Consider the following 19,830-nt stretch of genomic DNA (forward strand, 5'->3'; position numbering starts at 1 on the left):
ATTTTCTTCTACCTTTATATCTCTAGAAAATATATCCTTCAAAATGTGGCATTAGAGAAGAAAAAAATCAGCCCTTGAGTGGCATTTTGCTTTGCATACTGAATATACACAGAGCTTTGATTATATTAAATTTCTTTCATATGCAAGGGTCTTTTTATGTTTTGTACTGTTTCTGAAAACAGTAATCCTTGAAAATTTCTAACATTAGTTGCTCCTACTATTATATGAATCATTAGTAACTCTTTTGGCCTCAGCTTTGCCGTATCATTTGGTGATGTATTTTGTCAGAAATTATTATTTCCTGTGGTAATTTATCTGTATTAGACCCAGCAGATTTTAATCACGATTGCAACACTAGAGGTCAACTCAGATCATTGTATTGGTTTTAGTTCTGTTCTGCACAGAACTAACAATTTAGGTTGAGCAAGTAATTGTTGGAGAGATTGCGTTCTGCATTGTTGTTTAAGATATCTGAAAGAGAAAAAGAATTTTCCTCAAACTATGTGGATATTGCAGAGTCTGGATTCAAAGCCTGGGATTCTGTAGCAATTTGTATTCCTTCAGTTTGATTTTACTTGTCAATGCCTTGTTTTTTTGGAGAATTGTATTAGCATAGCCCTTTTGGCTCCGTCTGCACCTGGGAACTCGGTGAAGAAATAATTTTCATTGTGAAAAGGGTGGAAGCAGAAGTGAGGACCCCTCTTTGTCTGCATAACCTGTAGGAGTTGCTGTTGAGTATGGGTGGATGTGTGTGTTGGGTCTTAGTAGGTTTCTGTGTGTCTGCCATGCAGCTCTTGCTTCCTTTGTAGTTTCATGGACACTTCTTCAGTCTCCATGGAGCCTGGAGAAAAAGGGAGGGACAAGAGAGTGTAGGACACGCTGGCGCAAATTAGCTGGTGGTATCTTTCGTGTTGTGGGGAGGGCAATTTGGTCCTTAGAAGAAACAGAGTTCTGACAGTGATGCTGTAATTTGCAAAGACAGAAACTTGACAAATTGTTGTACTCGGGGGTGTGTGTGTGTGTGTGAAGGAAAAAAGGGCATAATTTTCCTGGTCTTCTGTATTTCAGTAAGCTCTTCTTTGATTTTGGGTGTGATGAAGCTAATAAAAAGGGTAACGTAATGTTCTTTTGGAAGGAAATGTTTTTCTTCCTCAAAAAACATATACTTAAAAAAGGAAGAGGAGAAGGAAAAAACTGAAGCTTAAAACCAAGGCAGCAAACCCCCCTGTATGTCTACATTACTGTTTTGATTCAGTTGGGAGTGTGCTACTGTGTGAAAATCCGATCATCTCACTTAACTTGTTTTGGTTTTAACGGTGGAGTGGCTCTCAGAGTGTATGAAATGGATTAACTTCCCATGAAAATAAGAGATGTGCTCCAGGGTCATACCTAATGCATGCCAAACTAGAGCAAGATCAGAGTTAAAAAAAAAACCAAACAGAGAAAACCAGCCCATCGCCCCCTTTCCTCCAGAAGCATGGGCACTAGGTTCTTAGCACCAGGTGTTTCACTCTGTATGTATAATTCTGTGGTACCTGTTTGCTAATGTTGATGCACTGGCTGTGTTCATTGGCAGAGTTCTGTGTTAGTCTGTCATCCAAGGTCTCTGTCTAACACTGTTGAATTGGCCCCAGAGACCTTTATAGTCTTCGGGAAGCATTCTGTTGCTGCTATAGAGACCTATATAGCATCCTGAGCTGTAGTTGTGATGTGTAGAGCCTGATGCAACAGACAACTATTGCCCAGTGTAGAGCCTGATGCAACAGACAACAACTATTGCCCAGTGTAGAGCCTGATGCAACAGACAACAGCTATTGCCCAGTGTAGAGCCTGATGCAACAGACAACAGCTATTGCCCAGTGTAGAGCCTGATGCAACAGACAACAGCTATTGCCCAGTGTAGAGCCTGATGCAACAGACAACAGCTATTGCCCAGTGTAGAGCCTGATGCAACAGACAACAGCTATTGCCCAGTGTAGAGCCTGATGCAACAGACAACAGCTATTGCCCAGTGTAGAGCCTGATGCAACAGACAACAGCTATTGCCCAGTGTAGAGCCTGATGCAACAGACAACAGCTATTGCCCAGTGTAGAGCCTGATGCAACAGACAACAGCTATTGCCCAGTGTAGAGCCTGATGCAACAGACAACAGCTATTGCCCAGTGTAGAGCCTGATGCAACAGACAACAGCTATTGCCCAGTGTAGAGCCTGATGCAACAGACAACAGCTATTGCCCAGTGTAGAGCCTGATGCAACAGACAACAGCTATTGCCCAGTGTAGAGCCTGATGCAACAGACAACAGCTATTGCCCAGTGTAGAGCCTGATGCAACAGACAACAGCTATTGCCCAGTGTAGAGCCTGATGCAACAGACAACAGCTATTGCCCAGTGTAGAGCCTGATGCAACAGACAACAGCTATTGCCCAGTGTAGAGCCTGATGCAACAGACAACAGCTATTGCCCAGTGTAGAGCCTGATGCAACAGACAACAGCTATTGCCCAGTGTAGAGCCTGATGCAACAGACAACAGCTATTGCCCAGTGTAGAGCCTGATGCAACAGACAACAGCTATTGCCCAGTGTAGAGCCTGATGCAACAGACAACAGCTATTGCCCAGTGTAGAGCCTGATGCAACAGACAACAGCTATTGCCCAGTGTAGAGCCTGATGCAACAGACAACAGCTATTGCCCAGTGTAGAGCCTGATGCAACAGACAACAGCTATTGCCCAGTGTAGAGCCTGATGCAACAGACAACAGCTATTGCCCAGTGTAGAGCCTGATGCAACAGACAACAGCTATTGCCCAGTGTAGAGCCTGATGCAACAGACAACAGCTATTGCCCAGTGTAGAGCCTGATGCAACAGACAACAGCTATTGCCCAGTGTAGAGCCTGATGCAACAGACAACAGCTATTGCCCAGTGTAGAGCCTGATGCAACAGACAACAGCTATTGCCCAGTGTAGAGCCTGATGCAACAGACAACAGCTATTGCCCAGTGTAGAGCCTGATGCAACAGACAACAGCTATTGCCCAGTGTAGAGCCTGATGCAACAGACAACAGCTATTGCCCAGTGTAGAGCCTGATGCAACAGACAACAGCTATTGCCCAGTGTAGAGCCTGATGCAACAGACAACAGCTATTGCCCAGTGGAAGTCAGTAGGAGTTTCCTTATTGAATTTGACAGGACCAGGATTTAATTTATGATCTTTAAATCCTAACCTATGCACAACTGATAAAAATTAAACATGTTACATCTTAGCTTTGCTCAATGAGAATTCACTGATCAATGTACTGTAGAAGTTATAAAATGTGAGGTTTGTATTTGATGATACCAGCTTTGAAGGATGTAGGAAATTAGCTTGTCTCACAGGCTATATTGTTTTTTTTACCTTATTATATTGCATATATCTATTAAGTAATGAACTTTGCTAACTAATGAGGATTTCTCAGTGTGGCCTCCAGATGGTACAGTGATTTGGACATCCTGTACATTGATATGATGTCAAATGAATGCCTGCATAGAAAACACTCTAGGGAAATGAGATCCTTTACTGTAAAAGCAGTTAAATGAAATAATCTGGTGTTTCATATGGTTTTGTTGAGAAATATTACAGATAAAACAAAACTAAAATAACTGGAAAATACATTAATATACTAGAGATCAACCAATATATAATTTAACTTGTCTTCTAGAGGTAGGGTTGTTTCTATACATTAAAGCAGAATTTGTCATATTTCATGTTGGAGCCCAAAGTAACTATGTTGAAGAGCCAAATGAGATTTTCTGTGACAGCTGAATAGCTCTGCCATGTGCAAATGCCTGCTTTGTCCAAGTTTTTCTTCCACTGTGTTCTTTACTTCTGAACCTATAGTTACAATCTTTTCTCTCTGGACTGCTTTGTTCAAGCAATTTCTACAGTGCACAAAGGCTCTGTAAGCAGGGTATGTACTACCTGAAAGTAGAAGACTTTTTATTGCCAGATACACACAGTATATAGCTAGGACTAATTTGCTGTCAGACTAAACGTGAGGATGCTCTCCACCTCTTGCAAGATACCCAATGAGTCCTTGCTGGCCAGGCAGTTCAAGCAAGTATATCAAAGATTGCCTTCCGTCGCTCCTTGAAAATGCTGATACTCAGGGTTGTTTAAACTGAGGATCAGATTAAATTTCTGACTCTGTTTTTTCCTTTAATGATTTTACAACTTTCATACTCTGGGCTTGTTTTCCCCCAACTCCTGACTGAGCTTATCTCAACAATCTTAGATCTTTCTGCAGTTTTGCTATGCTTGTATTGCATGGTTCAACTCTACGTAATTTCCCATAACTTTCCCACAATTTAGTAGTTCCTTCAGAAGTTTAAGCCAAGGTTATTCAGCTATGCCATATCAAAACCTCAGTCCTTAGGAGGGAAGTTAGGCAGTTAGCTGTGAGTTAACTCTGTGAAATAGGTGCTGTTCTCCCTTATTCTGATGGTCCGAACTGCAGATACTGATGGAGTGATGATGTGTGCTTGGTGCTCCATTGACCTGCATGTCCAGATTTCCTTCTTAGAGACAGTGAGAAGATGGTTTATGTGCAACTGTCACCCTTAGTGGGTAAATCTAAGATTTTGACAGCTTCTGTGGCTCAGGACCTCTAAGGGGATTTGTAGAGTAGGCAGGAGTAAAAGGTGAAGAGTTATCAAAAGTTTACAGAAGTCATACAGAAAATTACTTCAGTCTGTGGCTTTCTTATTAAAAGAAACAAACCCCTGGACTCTGCTCTCGTCTGACCTGATTATCCACTAAGAATTTAAGTATATAATGTGAAGCAATAAAAATAAGGATCAAGGATGTCAGCAGTATCCTGGGGTGAGAATATGGTTTTGATCTTATACAGATTTCAAGGAATTCAACATTTCTGGTATTGAAATATTGTAACATCTAATAATGCTGATATTCTATGGGAAGATGCAGTTTTGTTTCTTACGTTCAACAGTACTTTATACCAATTCGTACAAATAAAAAAACCCCGAAACCCCCAAACATTTGTTCATTATATTCAAAGTATGAAGTGTTCAAAATGGTAAATACTCATTTGTTTAATAGTCTCATAATTTAAATATTGTTTGTGTTCAAGTGCCTCAGTCTTTTTTATTGATGTTACATATCTGCTAGTTTAAACAGAGAATGTAATAGTGTTATTAGTTACTCCTATTAAGGATCAACTTAGATCTCTGTCTTTAGAACAGTCTGAGTGCAGTGATCATGGACAGACAATGAAGTCTGTGATCCGTGTGAATGCTTTCCACGTCTCCAGTATTTGCCAAGCAAACTCCACTTCAGATATGTGTATGTGACCACATCTAGGCAAATATCTAGGAAATGCATGGAACTGTCAGATCATTTCATAGGAATGCAGTAGGCATATCCATAAATAATGTTGGACTTCAGTGGGAATGTATTACATTTCTCACTTTATGAAGTATATAGACACCTGTGTTAGAAAATAATGGACAAAATTGTGCTCTGTAGAACTGAGACTGAAGAGAGTGCTATCTCAGTAGTCTCGGGTCTATACTGGAAGGAGTGTGAAGAATGTGCTCATTTTTGCCATCTATATTTCACTCATTTTCTTCAGGTGTTTAGGAATAGTGTTAACTAGGAAGGAAGGAAATTTGTATTTATGGAGGAAAGAGAGAAGGATGTTGATGAAGTTCTTTGCTATCTCTGCTAGTACAACCATCTTCATCCTTTAACATGTCTATGTTCTGTCATTGTCTCAGACAATACTTGAACATCCTTCTGTCTTTGTTAACTAAAACAAAAGACTTTCATCAGAACTTTTTAAGGAATAGTGACAACTGGGAGGGGTGACTCTGAGGTGTTGAACTCAAAAGAGCTACTGTCTTTTACAATTTTGAAAGGATATTTGGGATTTTTTTTCTACTTTTCCTTCATATTTCAATAGAGTTCTCTTACCATGGACTAGTTTGTTTTGTTTGGGTTTTTTTTAACACCACATAGACATAATTGACTACCATCTGGAAGTTAGGGACCTTGGTAAAAACATCTCTGAATATATTTTTAGGTGGTTTTGGGGTTTTGGTGTTTGTTTTTTTTTTGTTGTTGTTGTTTTTGTTTTTTTAAGTCAAAGTCTCTAAGCCAGGTTTTCTTGCCCTTTATTTTCCCATTATCTGCCAATTACCTACCCATTTTTTTTTTTTAATTTTTCTTCTTCATTTAGGTAACTTGGATTTTCTTTATAATTTTTTTGTAGCTGTAGGCCTCCTAAAGATTTGACTTATCATGTAGCAATTACGACCAGAAAACTATGATAACATGTAATGATTTTATGCAAGCTTTTTTTACTGTTGTTCCTTCTTTGTGAGTTGTATTTTAAGTTTGTTAGAAAAATGTGTGCTAAACAGAGCCTATGTAAATTACAAGTGTAGCAATTTGACAGGTCCTAAGAAAAAACTCCAATCTACTTTATGCTGATAACTTTTCTTAAAAAAATATAATCATAGAATATTGATATCTCTAATAGGCACTTTTTATACTTTTACATCTCAAATCTTCACACACACACCCTCCTCTAGTGATTTACACAGTCATTTCTGAAAAATTAGTCCTTGAAATGCCTCCATCATTTGCCAGCCTAACGGAAAAAAAGGTTGCAGTGAGCACTGCATTCAACTGTTCATATATTACCTTCCTTTCACCTCTCGGGCAACTCCAGAAGAGTTAAATGATGAGAAATGAGTACTATGGGATAAAGCCCTGGAGGGAAGATATTCCCAAGAAAGCCAGTTAATACTCAAGGATCACCTCCTCCAAGCTCAGGAGCGATGCGTTGCAACAAAGCAGATGTCAGGCAAAACCACCAGGAATCCTGCATGGATGAACAGAGAGCTCCTGGAGAAACTCAAACACAAAAAGGAAACCGACAGGGTGGAAGCAAGACCAGGTAGCCTGGGAAGAACACAGAGAAATTGTCTGAGCAGCCAGGGATGAGGTTAGGAAAGCTAAAGCCCTGATAGAATTAAACCTGGCCAGGGATGTCAAGGGCAGCAAGAAAAGCTTCCATAGGTATGTCAGTGATAAAAGGAAGACTGGGGAAAACGTGGACCCTCTCTGGAAGGAAACAGGAAACCTGGTTGCCCAGCATGCGGAAAAGGCTGAGGTACTCAGTGATACTATTATTGCCTCAGTCGTTACTGGCAAAGTGCTCCAGCCCAAGCCTCAGAAGGCAGAGACAGGGGCTGGGAGAATGAAGAATCACCTAGCGTAGGAGAAGATCAGGTTTGAGACCATCTAAGGAACATGAAGATGTAGAAGCCCATGGGACTTGATGAGGTGCATCTGCAGGTCCTGAGGGTGCTGGTGGATGAAGTTGCTAAGGCACTGTCCATCCTATTTGAGAAGCTGTGGCAGTCGAGTGAAGTTCCCGCTGACTGGAAAAGGGGAGAGGTAAGCCTTGTTTGTAAAAAGGGAAATAAGGAATATCTGGGTAGCTGCAGGCCAGAGAGTTTCACCTCTGTGCCTGGCAAGATCACGGAGCAGATATTTCTGGGAACAATGCTAAGGCACATGGAAAACAAGGAGGTAATTGGTGATAGCCAATATGGCTTCACTAAGGCCAAATTGTGCCTGACAAATCTGGTCACATTCTGTCATGGAGTTTCCGTGTTGTAGGCTGCGGGGTGAGTGATGTCATCTACCAGGACTTGTGCAAAGCATTTGATACTGTCCTGTATGACGTCCTTGCCCCTAAACTGGAGAGACAGGGATTTGACAGGGGCACTGGTCGGTGGGTAAGGAAATGGCTGCATGGTCACACCCAAAGAGCTGCTCGATGTCCAAGTGGAGACCATTGACGAGTGGCATTCCTCGGGGGTCAATATTGGGACCAGCGCTGTTTGACATCTTTGTTGGCAACATGGACCAGTGGGATTGAGTGCACCCTCATCAAGTCTGCCAACGGCACCAAGCTGTGTGGGACAGCCAACATGCTGGAGGGAAGGGATGCCATCCAGAGGGACCTTGACAGGCTTGAGAGGTAGGTCCATGTGAACTTTAGGAATTTGATCAAGGCCAAGTCCAAGGATCCTGCCCGTGGGTTGGGGCGGGGCAGTCCCTGCACAGATACAGGCTGGCTGGAGAATGGATTGAGAGCAGCCCTGAGGAGAAAGGCTTAGGAGTGCTTGTGGACAAGAAACTCAGTGTGACCCAGCAATGTGCACTTGCAGCCCAGAAAGCCAATCGTATCCTGAGCTGCATCAGAAGACGCGTTGTCTGCAGGTCAAAGGAGGTGATTCTCGCCCTCTACTTGACTCTCGTGAGACCCCACCTCTGGAGTACTGCGTTCAGCTCTGGAACCCCCGACAAAAGAGGGACATGGACCTGTTGGAGCAAGCCCAGAGGAGGTCCGGGAAGCTGATCAGAGGCTGGAACACCTCTCCTGTGAAGACGGGCTGAGAGAGTTGGGGGTGTTCAGCCTGGAGAAGAGAAGGCTCCGGGGAGACCTTACAGCAGCCTCCCAGTACCAAAAAGGAGGGTAGTAAGGAAGCTGGAGAGGGACATTTCACAGGGGCCTGCAGTGATAGGACAAGGGGGAATGGCTTTCAGCTGACAGATGGTAAGATGGTGGATTTTGGTTACTTACTAGGAAGAAATCCTTCCCCGTGAGGGTGGTGAGGCGCTGGCCCAGGCTGCCCAGAGCAGCTTGGGTGCCCCATCCCTGGCAGGGCTCAGGGCCAGGCTGGACATGGCTGGGGGCAGCCTGGGCTGGTGGGAGGGGTCCCTGCCTGTGGGGGGGGGGTTGGAAGGAGATGATTTTCAAGCTCCCTTTCAACCCAAACCATTCAATGATACTATGATTGATGTTGTGCATTCTTTGTTTTTTCTGTTTCATTAAAATGCTATAGCACCTCATTCACTCAGTCAAAATGAAGCAAATACTATTCCAGGAAATTCCAGCAGCATTACTTAAAACTGTTTTCCTTTAAAATACATAAGGCTGTTTTGTTTTGATTTTAGTTTAGTATGTGCACATTTGGAATGAAATACTGGTTTTTTACTTGGCAAAATTAAGCAGAATTTTACTGAAAATATTAGAGCTGTGTGACAGTAAGGTAAGAAAGTACCATAATTTTTTAAAAAAAGTTTATATCTTTTTTAATAATACATGTAGTAGGGGAAGGGGTGTAGTAAGAATTGGATATCTTTAAGATATCTATTTCTTTTTCTTCTCTGGTGCAAATAAGTAAATAGTACTTTCTCTCTACATGCACAGAAAGAAATATTTTTCTAAATTCTGTATTACATACTGAGTATGTATGCTTTATGATCCTTACAAAAATGACAGATCATGCATAATTTTCTAATCTAATGTATTCAGTGCAGATGCTGGGGATAAATAATAGCTGAATTTCTATAATCCTACATCTACCTGGTATACATTATGATGGTCCATCAATAAACACAAACATCTTGCCAACACTGTTAATTTAAAGTTGCTACAATGTATTTTGATTCCCATATTAACTTTGTTAACTTTTTGTCTCATCTTTTCATTATTTTTAGTTTCTTAATACAGATTTTTCTTGTATTTGTTAGGAATAGTGCAAAATAAGGAAGCATGTCAAAATAATATAAACATAGACACACAGAGATTGGCACTATGATCTTGGTTTCCTTTGACATTTGAAAGAAACATCTCCACAATGTATTGACAGCTGTAGTTTTCTTCCAGGATGCTTCCATATGAAAAGGGAACTTTGAAGGTAATCCAGGTTTCTCTAATGAAAGCAAATTAGACTTTGTGCTAGAAGTGTATTTCCTTACTAAGTTATTCTGACAAAGTCTGATTGTGTCCCTCAAAGGCCATGGTAAAACATAATCAGTCAGTCTCTTAAGTTGGGATAATTCTAAAAGCTCTAAAAAGTGCAAATGTAGTTATCAGAGAAGAGTTACAAGAGTTCTTTGAAAGATTAGGGTTTAAATAAGTCAGATTTGTTTCTGTCAGTCTGTATTTGTAGACCTGTCTTTGAATATTCTCAAATCTGGTATATAATTTAATATTTTTCAAGTGAATTGGGCACTTGTGCATTTATAGGTATCATTAAATAAGTCACGTTGCCAAAGAGTTGCTTGCAGCTAAATTTTCCTTGGGTTACATTAAGCATTCTCAAAGTATTTGCAGGCCCAATCACTCTGTATACAGAAAGGTAAGTTTATGTATGCAAACAGGTACATAGGCTAGGGTAATTGGGCAGATTGGCTAATTATGTTTCTAGGCATGCTGTTGCATACGCAGTATAAAAGCATATGCACAATTTGGTGTATGCAAATTAATGCAATCACAACTTTCCTGTTAAATTAAACCCATATATTTGATTTTACCCTTTAGGTGTAAGTTAAGGCAGAGCCTGTGTATTCAGTAGTAGGTATTTTATTATTACATGGTTTCCAAAGCCTTTTTCAGGAAATTTAGAAGTATAAAATTTGTCAGTGGAAGAGGTTGGCTTTTACATGACATCGTATATTTATTTTGGCAAAATAATCACAAATCACAAAACTAAATAGCAGAATTTTAGTAATTGCAAGTTGCAGTGATCTGAGTTTTTTTCTTGATTATTGTATTGAAAAATAATAAATAAAAGGAAAAGAAAAGGGAAAGTGATTTTTCCAGTAAAGTAACAGATTTCTTTGTTTACTATTTCTTTTCCTATCATTTAAAAATATAAAAATATATTTCTTTATATGGATATCTTAAGCAAACAGTAACCAATTATTTATTTTGTAGTTAAGCAGTCTTTCTGTATCTTATTTCATGACGTTGTGGACATACAGCAATGATGTTAGTTCAAGGTGATTTATATCACCAAAATAGTTTCTCACTTCCATGTCAATAGTTTCTATGTATCCTCATCGCCTAGTTTCCAAAAAAAAAAAGCACCCACACTGCCTGGTAACAAAGAACTAGTCAACAGGAACAAGTCGAATGCAATTAGATAATAACGGTGAAAGGAAATTTTTGGATATAGAAGTAAAAGGCATTATTAATATAGTTTATGAAGTACGTGCATCTACCATAATTAGTATTAAAAATGTTTTTAATTGACTTTTCATATTTGCCTGTCACTTCAGTGACTGACAATCAATAATTAGCTGTTTGGCAGCTCTGATAATACAGAAATCTAGTTTCTGCATTATTGTACTTAAGCTTCTGGACATATGTCCATACAAAGCGTTTCCATGACCATGTATTTCTGTATTGCTGCCTTCAAAGTAATATTATTTATCATTTATTTATCATTACAACTTCCATTCTGAATTTGGAAAAATACAGATATTTCTGTTTTGTCAAAAATTATTATTTGTTATATAGAAACCAAGATTTTGAGAAGTGATCTGCTGAAGGTCTCAGGTGGGTTCTGTATGTAACAGGAAACCTGACTCTCTTCACCCTAAGTGGGTGCCCTGGGAAGGCCTGCACTGAAGAGCCTAGCAAAGCAGAGGTTAGTTGAGAGAAGGGAAGCTCTCTGACCTACTAAAATATTTTCCATTTTTTTTTATACGTCTCCACTGGCTGTCACAGACCTGCAGTTTCCCTGTCCTGAACTTGTTCTAGCGTCCACCTGCCTTGTGGTCCTTCCTGAAACATACTGTTCTCTTTTCCTTCCTTTAGGTGATTGTACTTACCTGTTTTCCTCAATTTAAAGGGCTTTTTTCTTCATCATCACCCACACGCCACCCCCAGGTCCCTCTCTTTTCTTGTCTTTAAACTTCATTGAGAGCAAGTACAAGGGTGCAGGATGCTAAACCCCAGTAATCACCACTAGCCTGTCTTTCACCCAACAGCCCCTGCATGTCTCACAAATCCTGCTTCCAATTTTATTTATTTATTTATTTATTTTATTTTCCCCCTGATATCAGTAGGGCTCTCCCTGTTGATGTCTGGAACTTTTGCAATTGATTTATGCAGTGTTTTAAAGTTACTGTATCTCAGATAAATAGAAATTGCATTGGGTTGATAGTTAGGACTCTGATCCTGTAGGTAAACTCAGGCTACTGGGGCACTTCTGGAAAATTGTGAGCTATAAAAGTAACAAGAAGTAAGAGAAAGATGCAGCCATCTAAATAATCGAATTACGCTGGAGCTCATGTGGATGATGGGAAATCTCTCAAGTGAGAGGAGCAATAATAGTCAAATTATTGCTATATATTATACATAAGCAAAGATACAGTTCAAATTTGCTTTTCTTTAATAGAAGTTAAAGGGTTTATACTTTAGTCTTCAAATGATACAACTCAACAGAAGGGATTGTTATTTGTTATGAATTAGTGTGGTTATGTCTGAATTGTCTCCTCTTTTTATACTTCCTGATGGATGTGAAAACTTCCTGTACAAATATTTTACTGCTCATTATGCTACATGTAATTAAAGCTATTACTGGCTTTTTCAGCAATAACTGATAATTTCTGTGTACAACATATTCCAGGTTCCTGTTTACACTGTGAAAATATCTGCGCAGTTCAAAATTTCACCATAAAACACAATCTGAATGTAAATTTCTATAACTTACATGTTTGTGTTTTTTTTCTTCTTAAAAAACAATTTTACACCCAAAATTACGAAGAGCATTAAAGCATTAGTATTGCTGAGAAGTGGGGTTTTGGTTCTGATCATCTTCGGTTTACTGTTAGGTGTATGCTTTGGGCCTTTTACTCTGCACATCGTAAAAGCAGAGGATGAGGAGTTTATTTTCTCTGGTTTCATTTCTTGTTATTACTCCAGACAAATTCTTCTCAAACAGTGATTCATGGTTAATTAGCAAAACAGTTCTTGATTATCGGTACGTGAGCCAAGCTCAAAGAGTTCTGCCTCATTGTTTGATTTTGTTTCACTACTTGAGTGTGTCCTGATAAATCATTGCTGTATTCTGAGCATAATAATTTGTAGATTTCTCCATAAGATCCCAAGCAGAAAACACAATATAAAAATCATGCATTATTGTTCTATTTTCCTATTTATATGGAAGTTGTTAATATATAAAACATATTGCAGGTCAGCCTATGGATCAGGCGGCTTTCATAAAACATCTGTTTCAGGATATAGTGGCTGCTAAATGCTTTCATAGTTGCAAAAAGCTATTGGAAAAAATCATGAATAAACATTAATTCAAAGCTACAGAGAGGAAACATGTTTATCTGAGAATGGCCATGTATCACAAATGACTGAATGCTGGTGGTACTAGTCTGAGGACTCAGAGCAGTCTGAGGAAGTGTCAGTAACTTATTTTAGACTTTTAATCTGACCCAGCGTAGCTTTTTTCCTGGGTTAAACTGATCCATCTAGCTATATCTGTCTGTTTGCATAAGCATGTATACATGCTTTTGCAGAACAATTCTGTGCTGCTGTGGATTGGCTTTTTTTTTTTTCCTCTTGAATTTTACATTGGGTGCTAGAGTCTGAATTTTATGAAATGTAAGCTGTGAAAGGCAGTGATCAAAGGTGGGCAAACAGTATCCTGAATGACCACATACCTGTTCCAATGTAAGTATTTATGATATAATTTTCTGATACCTAAATGTTACTTCCTTAAACACCAGTATCAATACAACAGCTCCATTAATAATATTTAATAACAACAAAACAAAACCTAAATATCATACAAATCAGACATATTTCAGTTTAACAGTCACCAGAGCATCATCTTAATCGTCTTTTTCTACCAGGATGTCTTAGAAAGTGAAATAATACACAGGTATCAAGTATCACGGTAGTGCGTAACGTACAAAGGTGAGCGAGTGCATACCAAAGACTGGGAGCTCTTTACTTAGAAGAAAACTTTACAGCTGAAATTATGTATGGCTTACTGTTTATAAAAGCTCATTAAAATACCCTGAATATGTTCTATTTTTACTACTGCTTATCAGAATTACATACTTTTTGTTTACTTACAGTATGAAAGAGGCTGGTTTAGGCCATAAACAGTGGAGGGGTGGTCCCATTTCATCAAACTGCAAGCAGTGTCCAGTAGTTTATACCAATCCTGTTTGTGGATCAGATGGTCACACATATTCTTCTCAGGTAAGAATTAAATAAAGAACTAAATTATTATTTCATTGTACCAGTCAATTCCAGCTCTTGGAAAGTAAAATACTGTATTGTAACATGAATCACCATTTATTTGTTTTGACTAAAAAAATATATTACAGACTGCAACTTACAGCAATTCTAGTATATCATAAGACAAAAAAAGTAGAATGGTAGCAAATCCTAAGCAGCTTGAAAGAGTAGCACCCAAAGGCTGCCAGCGTACGAGTGCTCCCCAGTCGGAGGAGTTCCAGGTTAAGACCGTCTGCCACAGAAACCAAGACAGGGTGTTGGGTAAAGAAGACGAGTTGCATGTGGCCAGTTAGGGGTAGGATAAACACGTTAAATCATATTTTCCAGTTAACTGTTGAGGGGATACTTCACATTCCAAGCACCTAGGTATAGATGCAACAGACCCAGGTGAAAAATGTAGTCGTGTAAGTAATTGTTTCATATCTTTCCTTCTTGAGCAGCATTTTGTGTATTTTGAGATCGTAATCAAATCTTTCTGTATTCCTGAACCCTCCTGTCTTTTCTGTCATACTTATTTGGAGACAGAATAGTAATTAAAAAAATGTTACTGTTGGTTTACCTAACCTTTTTTGAAGAAAAGATAATGTGCTGAAGCCCAAAAAACGTGGGACTGCATTAGTACAGCGCTCAGGTGAAACTTATGAGGTAGGGGAGACTTCATAATGCTGAAAACAAATGAAATTGTTTAGCAATGTCTTAAAACTTGCAGTGGAAGAATGTTCGGCCAATATTAACAATGGAATCCTCTCTAGGAGAAACAAATGTGTACTCTTGATGAACCTGTTTTTGTCAGAAATAGCATGCAGTTCAGTAGCGCAAGAGGAGCTGCTGTATTCTGTCATTCTGACATCATGTCATTCCCCTAAGGAAGTGTTTCTAATAGTAGATAGTATCTTCAAGACAAATATAGTAATAATACTAATGATGCAGATTCTTCTAGATTAAATTGATAGAGATGGATAAGTTCTGTGTTTGTTGCTTATATATATATATAACAAAATTCCATATAGCATTTTAAGGAAAGTATTTGCAAGGTTATTTCAGGAACAGTCGTTTTAAAAATTGACATAAAGATGAATATTTGTGTTCCTTTACTCCAGGCAAGTTTCGTTTCTTTGTATCGTCAAGCTCCAGTTGGAGTTTATATAGCAATTTTCTTGTATTTAGAATGCATTTGTCAATGACTATGGGAAATTGTAGAATAAATTTTCTGAAAACTCTGTAAATAGTAATGGTATTATAGGACAAAGCCAGGCAGCTGGCAGTTACAGGATGGATACTACTTTGGGAGAATGCCCTCCATTTTCAGGCCAAGCCCATGCAAATGTGTGTATTAAATTATGTAGCTATAAATATTTCATACATGTTTTTTGCTTTTTTGGGAAAAAAAAAAGATACAACAGGTACATAGTGTAGAAAGAAAGGTTAACTTCTAAATTAAGTTTATCCACAGTCAGGTAAGGATGTTTTGTTTCCTATTTGTTCTAGGAGGCCAGGTCAGGTTTACTGTGATCTCAGCCCACAATTGGTCACATGCGGTGTACAGGAAAAGATATTCATTATTAGCATTGCAAGAATATTGAAGTAAAAATATGACGTGCTGAGATGTTGAGTAATCAAAGTGAACATTAATTATTATGCGAGAAGAAATTCAGTATAAAGAGATCCTGCCATTTCTTTACCAGGGTGGTGTTACAAACAACTTTTATCTAATAGCCTTTAAATAATACTGCGTGTGTGTTACACTTCATTATCCTAGTTTTACCTTCTGCGCTTCTCTAAACTTTGGCACTTGAAAGTTATACCTTGAAGGTTATTCATTTTAACCCTAGGAATTCTCAAACAGTGCTGTAGCATAGGGCTTTGGTACCCCTATATATTTTGCACCCCATCCATTCTCCAGGAAAAACGTGGCCTCTGATACCAGGACAGCTTTTGCACCCTGTGTTTAGCTTCGTCTTTCCTGGGATTAGTAGGTGGGGGGAAAAGGACACAGAGTGCAGCTTGGATGGGGTGTTTTGTGGCAGCAACACACCTCCTGCTGTTACTTTACCTAGGGATGCAACTCTCTGCTCTCCAGCATGCATACAGTAAAGCTGGTGTAACTGTGGATGAGATGCTGCTGCTCAGGCTTGGATGCTTCTGCTGGAACAGTTCTCACATATTGTACTTTTTTTATAACTGGGCCTTCTGAAAGATGGCCTCAAGGGAAAAAATGTATGGTCATGCATCAGATAAATTGTCTTTTGAGTGGTTTTTGCATATTTTCATTACAGCTCTGCTGTCTGGTATCATAGGCTGAAGTTTTCTTAGGCTGAACATGGTCAACAAGTAGTCCCGCTGTAACAAAATCTAACCTTAAATACAATCAATGAGCAATGTTTTGAGTATTTTGAATGGAAAGTACCACAGAAATCAATTAATCTTTAGAATATGCTCATTGCCTCATGATCTTGTTCCAGAATCATCTTGGCAGTAAGTCCTAGATCAGTTCTATTGTTAGCAACAATTTGCTCGATTTGGTTTCATATTGACACTGATTTTTTTTATGAAATATTTTTTCTCCTACCTATGAAAACTTCATGTGATTCATGGCATCCCTATTAGGTGTAAATAGCAAAAATAATGGATTTTTCTAAACTAGTTTCTCAAAGATGGAAAAGGTACAGAAAAGCAAACAGTCAGATATTTAAAGATAGATATGTGGATTTAGATTTCTTCAATATTCAAATGTTTTCTTCAATCTCCCAAGTTATGATTTCTTTCTCATTAAAGGGTGAAAAGAGAGGCAGTACATAGAATCACTGTGTGAAGGAGGAAGTTTGGTACTGGTTGTTTATCCAAATTCTGTTTATAATTTTACATGAACCTAAATTCCTAGTTTTTTGTTCTCAGGTTATCCTTATTTTAACATTTTTCTTTTTAAAAGTATTGCTGCCTTTATGCCTTTTAGGTATTCTTAAGACTTTTACTTGATAATTTGTATCTCTTAGCAGTGTGTTTGGCATAAGACAGCTTGTGTGGAGGAAGCATAAAAAATAAGCATCAACATTTTTAATCTTTGTTATTTTAAATGTGGTCCTGTTATGAAATTTTAATTGATTTAAAATTATTTATTAGGTTATTGTGAGTTTTCAGGCCACATGCCTGAGCTGTTGACATCTCCTTTCTACTTCAGAAAAGATTTATAGAAATATATCTACTATTTACTAATAGGAAATGAAAGTAATTTTCACAAACCTGATCCAATGTATGTCAGTCTTACTTTTTAAATTGGGCTACTCCATTATGCCTTTCAGTGTTTATCTGCCTTGTTACTAAGCAATCTGCTGTAGACTTTACTGTCAGTTGAAATGTAGCCAAAAATAATAAGGTTAAATCATTGCCTGCCATCTTTAGTAATAAAATAATGTAATCTCTCTGAAATAAATTATTTGACAGCATGCTGGTCCATATTTTTGCAGCTGGAAGCAGCAGCTTTTTCCAGGTGCTCTGCCAGCACGGATCTGTTTTTCTCATAAAAGCAGCTTTTGTTAAAATGGGTCTCTCTGTATAAAGATTCATGTCTCTGTCCAGTTCCCAAGCACAACCCCCAGCCAACATCACCCTGTTCAAGTGGATAACTTTAAAGCCTTCTACAGACCAAATCTGCATTGGACTGTTATGACGAAGGGCTTATGGCTGAGGTACATTGCCAAAAAACAGGTTTATTTACCAAATAATAAAAAAAAAAACCCCATCAACCAAAAATCCACAACCAGCCCTCCTTCCACCACCACCCGAAAACCCCCCACCAAAACCCCCCAACCTGGCAGCAAACTTTCTTGACTGAGACTGACCAGTAGTCAGTGAGATAAAATGTGTCTGTCTTAGTGATTCATGGAGTGTGCATGATCAGGATAAAGGGATCTTTACAGAAGTGGTGGAGACTCCTTGTTTATTGTTTAAATGCTTAAAAAAAGGTTAACAATAACAAAAATCAGGAAATAAAGATTGGTTTTCCAGCATCTGCCATCAATGGGTTTTGCCAGCAATGCCTGAAATTTTGTCTGGAACCTGTAAATTGATACGATGTGGGACTCAAAAGCAGGCAGAGAAATGTCAGAACAGTGACTCACTTTAATTAATCCAGTTTTCCAAATAGGCTGATGTACTAAAAATTCCAAATGATATGTAACTGATATCTTTTTTTATCAACTGCATTCAAAATAGCTGCTAAAGCTGTAGAGAATGGAGATGGTACTTTAGATGACAAATTACTTTATGGAATCTTCAATATTTTGAAATTCTGAGCAGCTCAGTATTTCCTAGACTAGGATGACGTATTTATACTAGCAAGAATTGAATTTGGTTCCCTTTTTTCTTTTTCAGAATGCTGTGTTTGTTTAATATGGAATTATATATTGGATTTACATTAAAATATACATAAACTTTAATACTTCAATAAAAGTTAAAAATCACTGCTTTATGATCTATAAAACATTTTCTTAAGCCTTCATGTATGTAATGCCTTCACGTTGATTTTTAAGACAGTATTGAGTTTTCTCTAGAATACAAACAATCTAGGCTAGAAGGACAAACCAATAAAAGAATAGGACAAGTAGGGGAAAGTGAACAAGTGTCACTGTTCATTAAATAACTCTCATATCACAGCAGCAGTATACTGGTACAAAATAATGTATGTAGAAAGAGCTCACATTCAGAACCTGTTCATGAAAATCTAAATTTGTGTGTTCACTGTCAAACAGGACAACCAGTAAACCAAGAAAAATCAAATTGCTTGGAGTGAAGTTGGGAGGATAAGGATTCAGATGTCTTAAACTTTTGGGTTGCATTAGAGACACCCATACTTACCTGGAGAACGGTCTTTCCCTGAATGGTAACGTTAACCAGCAAATGTTAATCTTTTGAAAATAGTATTCAAAATGTAACTAGAACTAACAGTTAAAGTAATCAGAATAATTTTGGCACAAGAATTCTTTTCCAGGAGAATGTATCCACATCGTATACAGGCAGAAATACATAGGAGCTGAACATGGGCGTATATGCTTGTGGGGTGGTAGTGGGGAGCAGAAAGCAGTTCTGAAAAGAAACAAATAGAAAGGTGTCTCTGCAGCATTAGGAGACAATAAATAATGTTCTTAAGTTGGTGTACCTGTCTGAAACATTAAGGCACCTGAGAAAACAGTGGAGAAGATGTTGGTGAGCTGTGCTGGTTGCAGGCAGGGGCTGAAAAGAGAAGATTATCTCACTTTTACCAAGCAGAAGCTCATTAGTGAGCATGATTTCGGTGGAGAGGAGTATAAAGAGGGTAGAAATTGTGGAGTAAGAGGGTTTTTATGATCTTGGAGGCTTTTGTTTGGGCATTTTTTCCAAAACAAATCTAAAAGAACTTTTTTGTAAGGGAAGAATGAGAGCAGTTAAAGATGGTGGGCATGAAACAAGATGATGTCAACCTATTTTGAGATGTTTCAAAACAAATTTTGAGAGTTTGTAGCAGACAATCTATTATAAGAACGGGATTAAAGAAGATGAGATTGAAAGTGGCAAATGGCAAACAAGAAAACTGGCTCAGGTCTTGGCCCAGCGAAAATATTAAAATATTACAGTAATAATGCTCTGAAAGAAGACACTAAAGTGTGCTGATGTAGGAGGTAGTATGGAAAATGCATGTAAGCACTTCCTGTAAAGGAGGAAGTTTAGT

At 38.4% G+C, this 19,830-nt stretch overlaps 1 protein-coding gene across 2 annotated transcripts in view; it reads left to right on the forward strand.

Annotated features, from left to right (window-relative positions):
- SPOCK3 (SPARC (osteonectin), cwcv and kazal like domains proteoglycan 3) overlaps nt 1–19,830 on the forward strand; it is a 213,573-nt gene that overhangs the window by 126,983 nt on the left and 66,760 nt on the right. The window contains exon 5 of one of the 2 annotated variants that reach the window (XM_056326565.1): nt 13,961–14,087. The exons of the other annotated variant lie outside the window; for it this stretch is intronic. Within the exon in view, the coding sequence (XP_056182540.1) occupies nt 13,961–14,087 (127 nt within the window). The remainder of the gene's footprint in view (nt 1–13,960; nt 14,088–19,830) is intronic. 2 annotated transcript variants of the gene reach the window in all.

Source organism: Falco biarmicus, chromosome 1 (assembly GCF_023638135.1).
Source record: "Falco biarmicus isolate bFalBia1 chromosome 1, bFalBia1.pri, whole genome shotgun sequence".
Taxonomy (NCBI): Eukaryota; Metazoa; Chordata; class Aves; order Falconiformes; family Falconidae; genus Falco; species Falco biarmicus.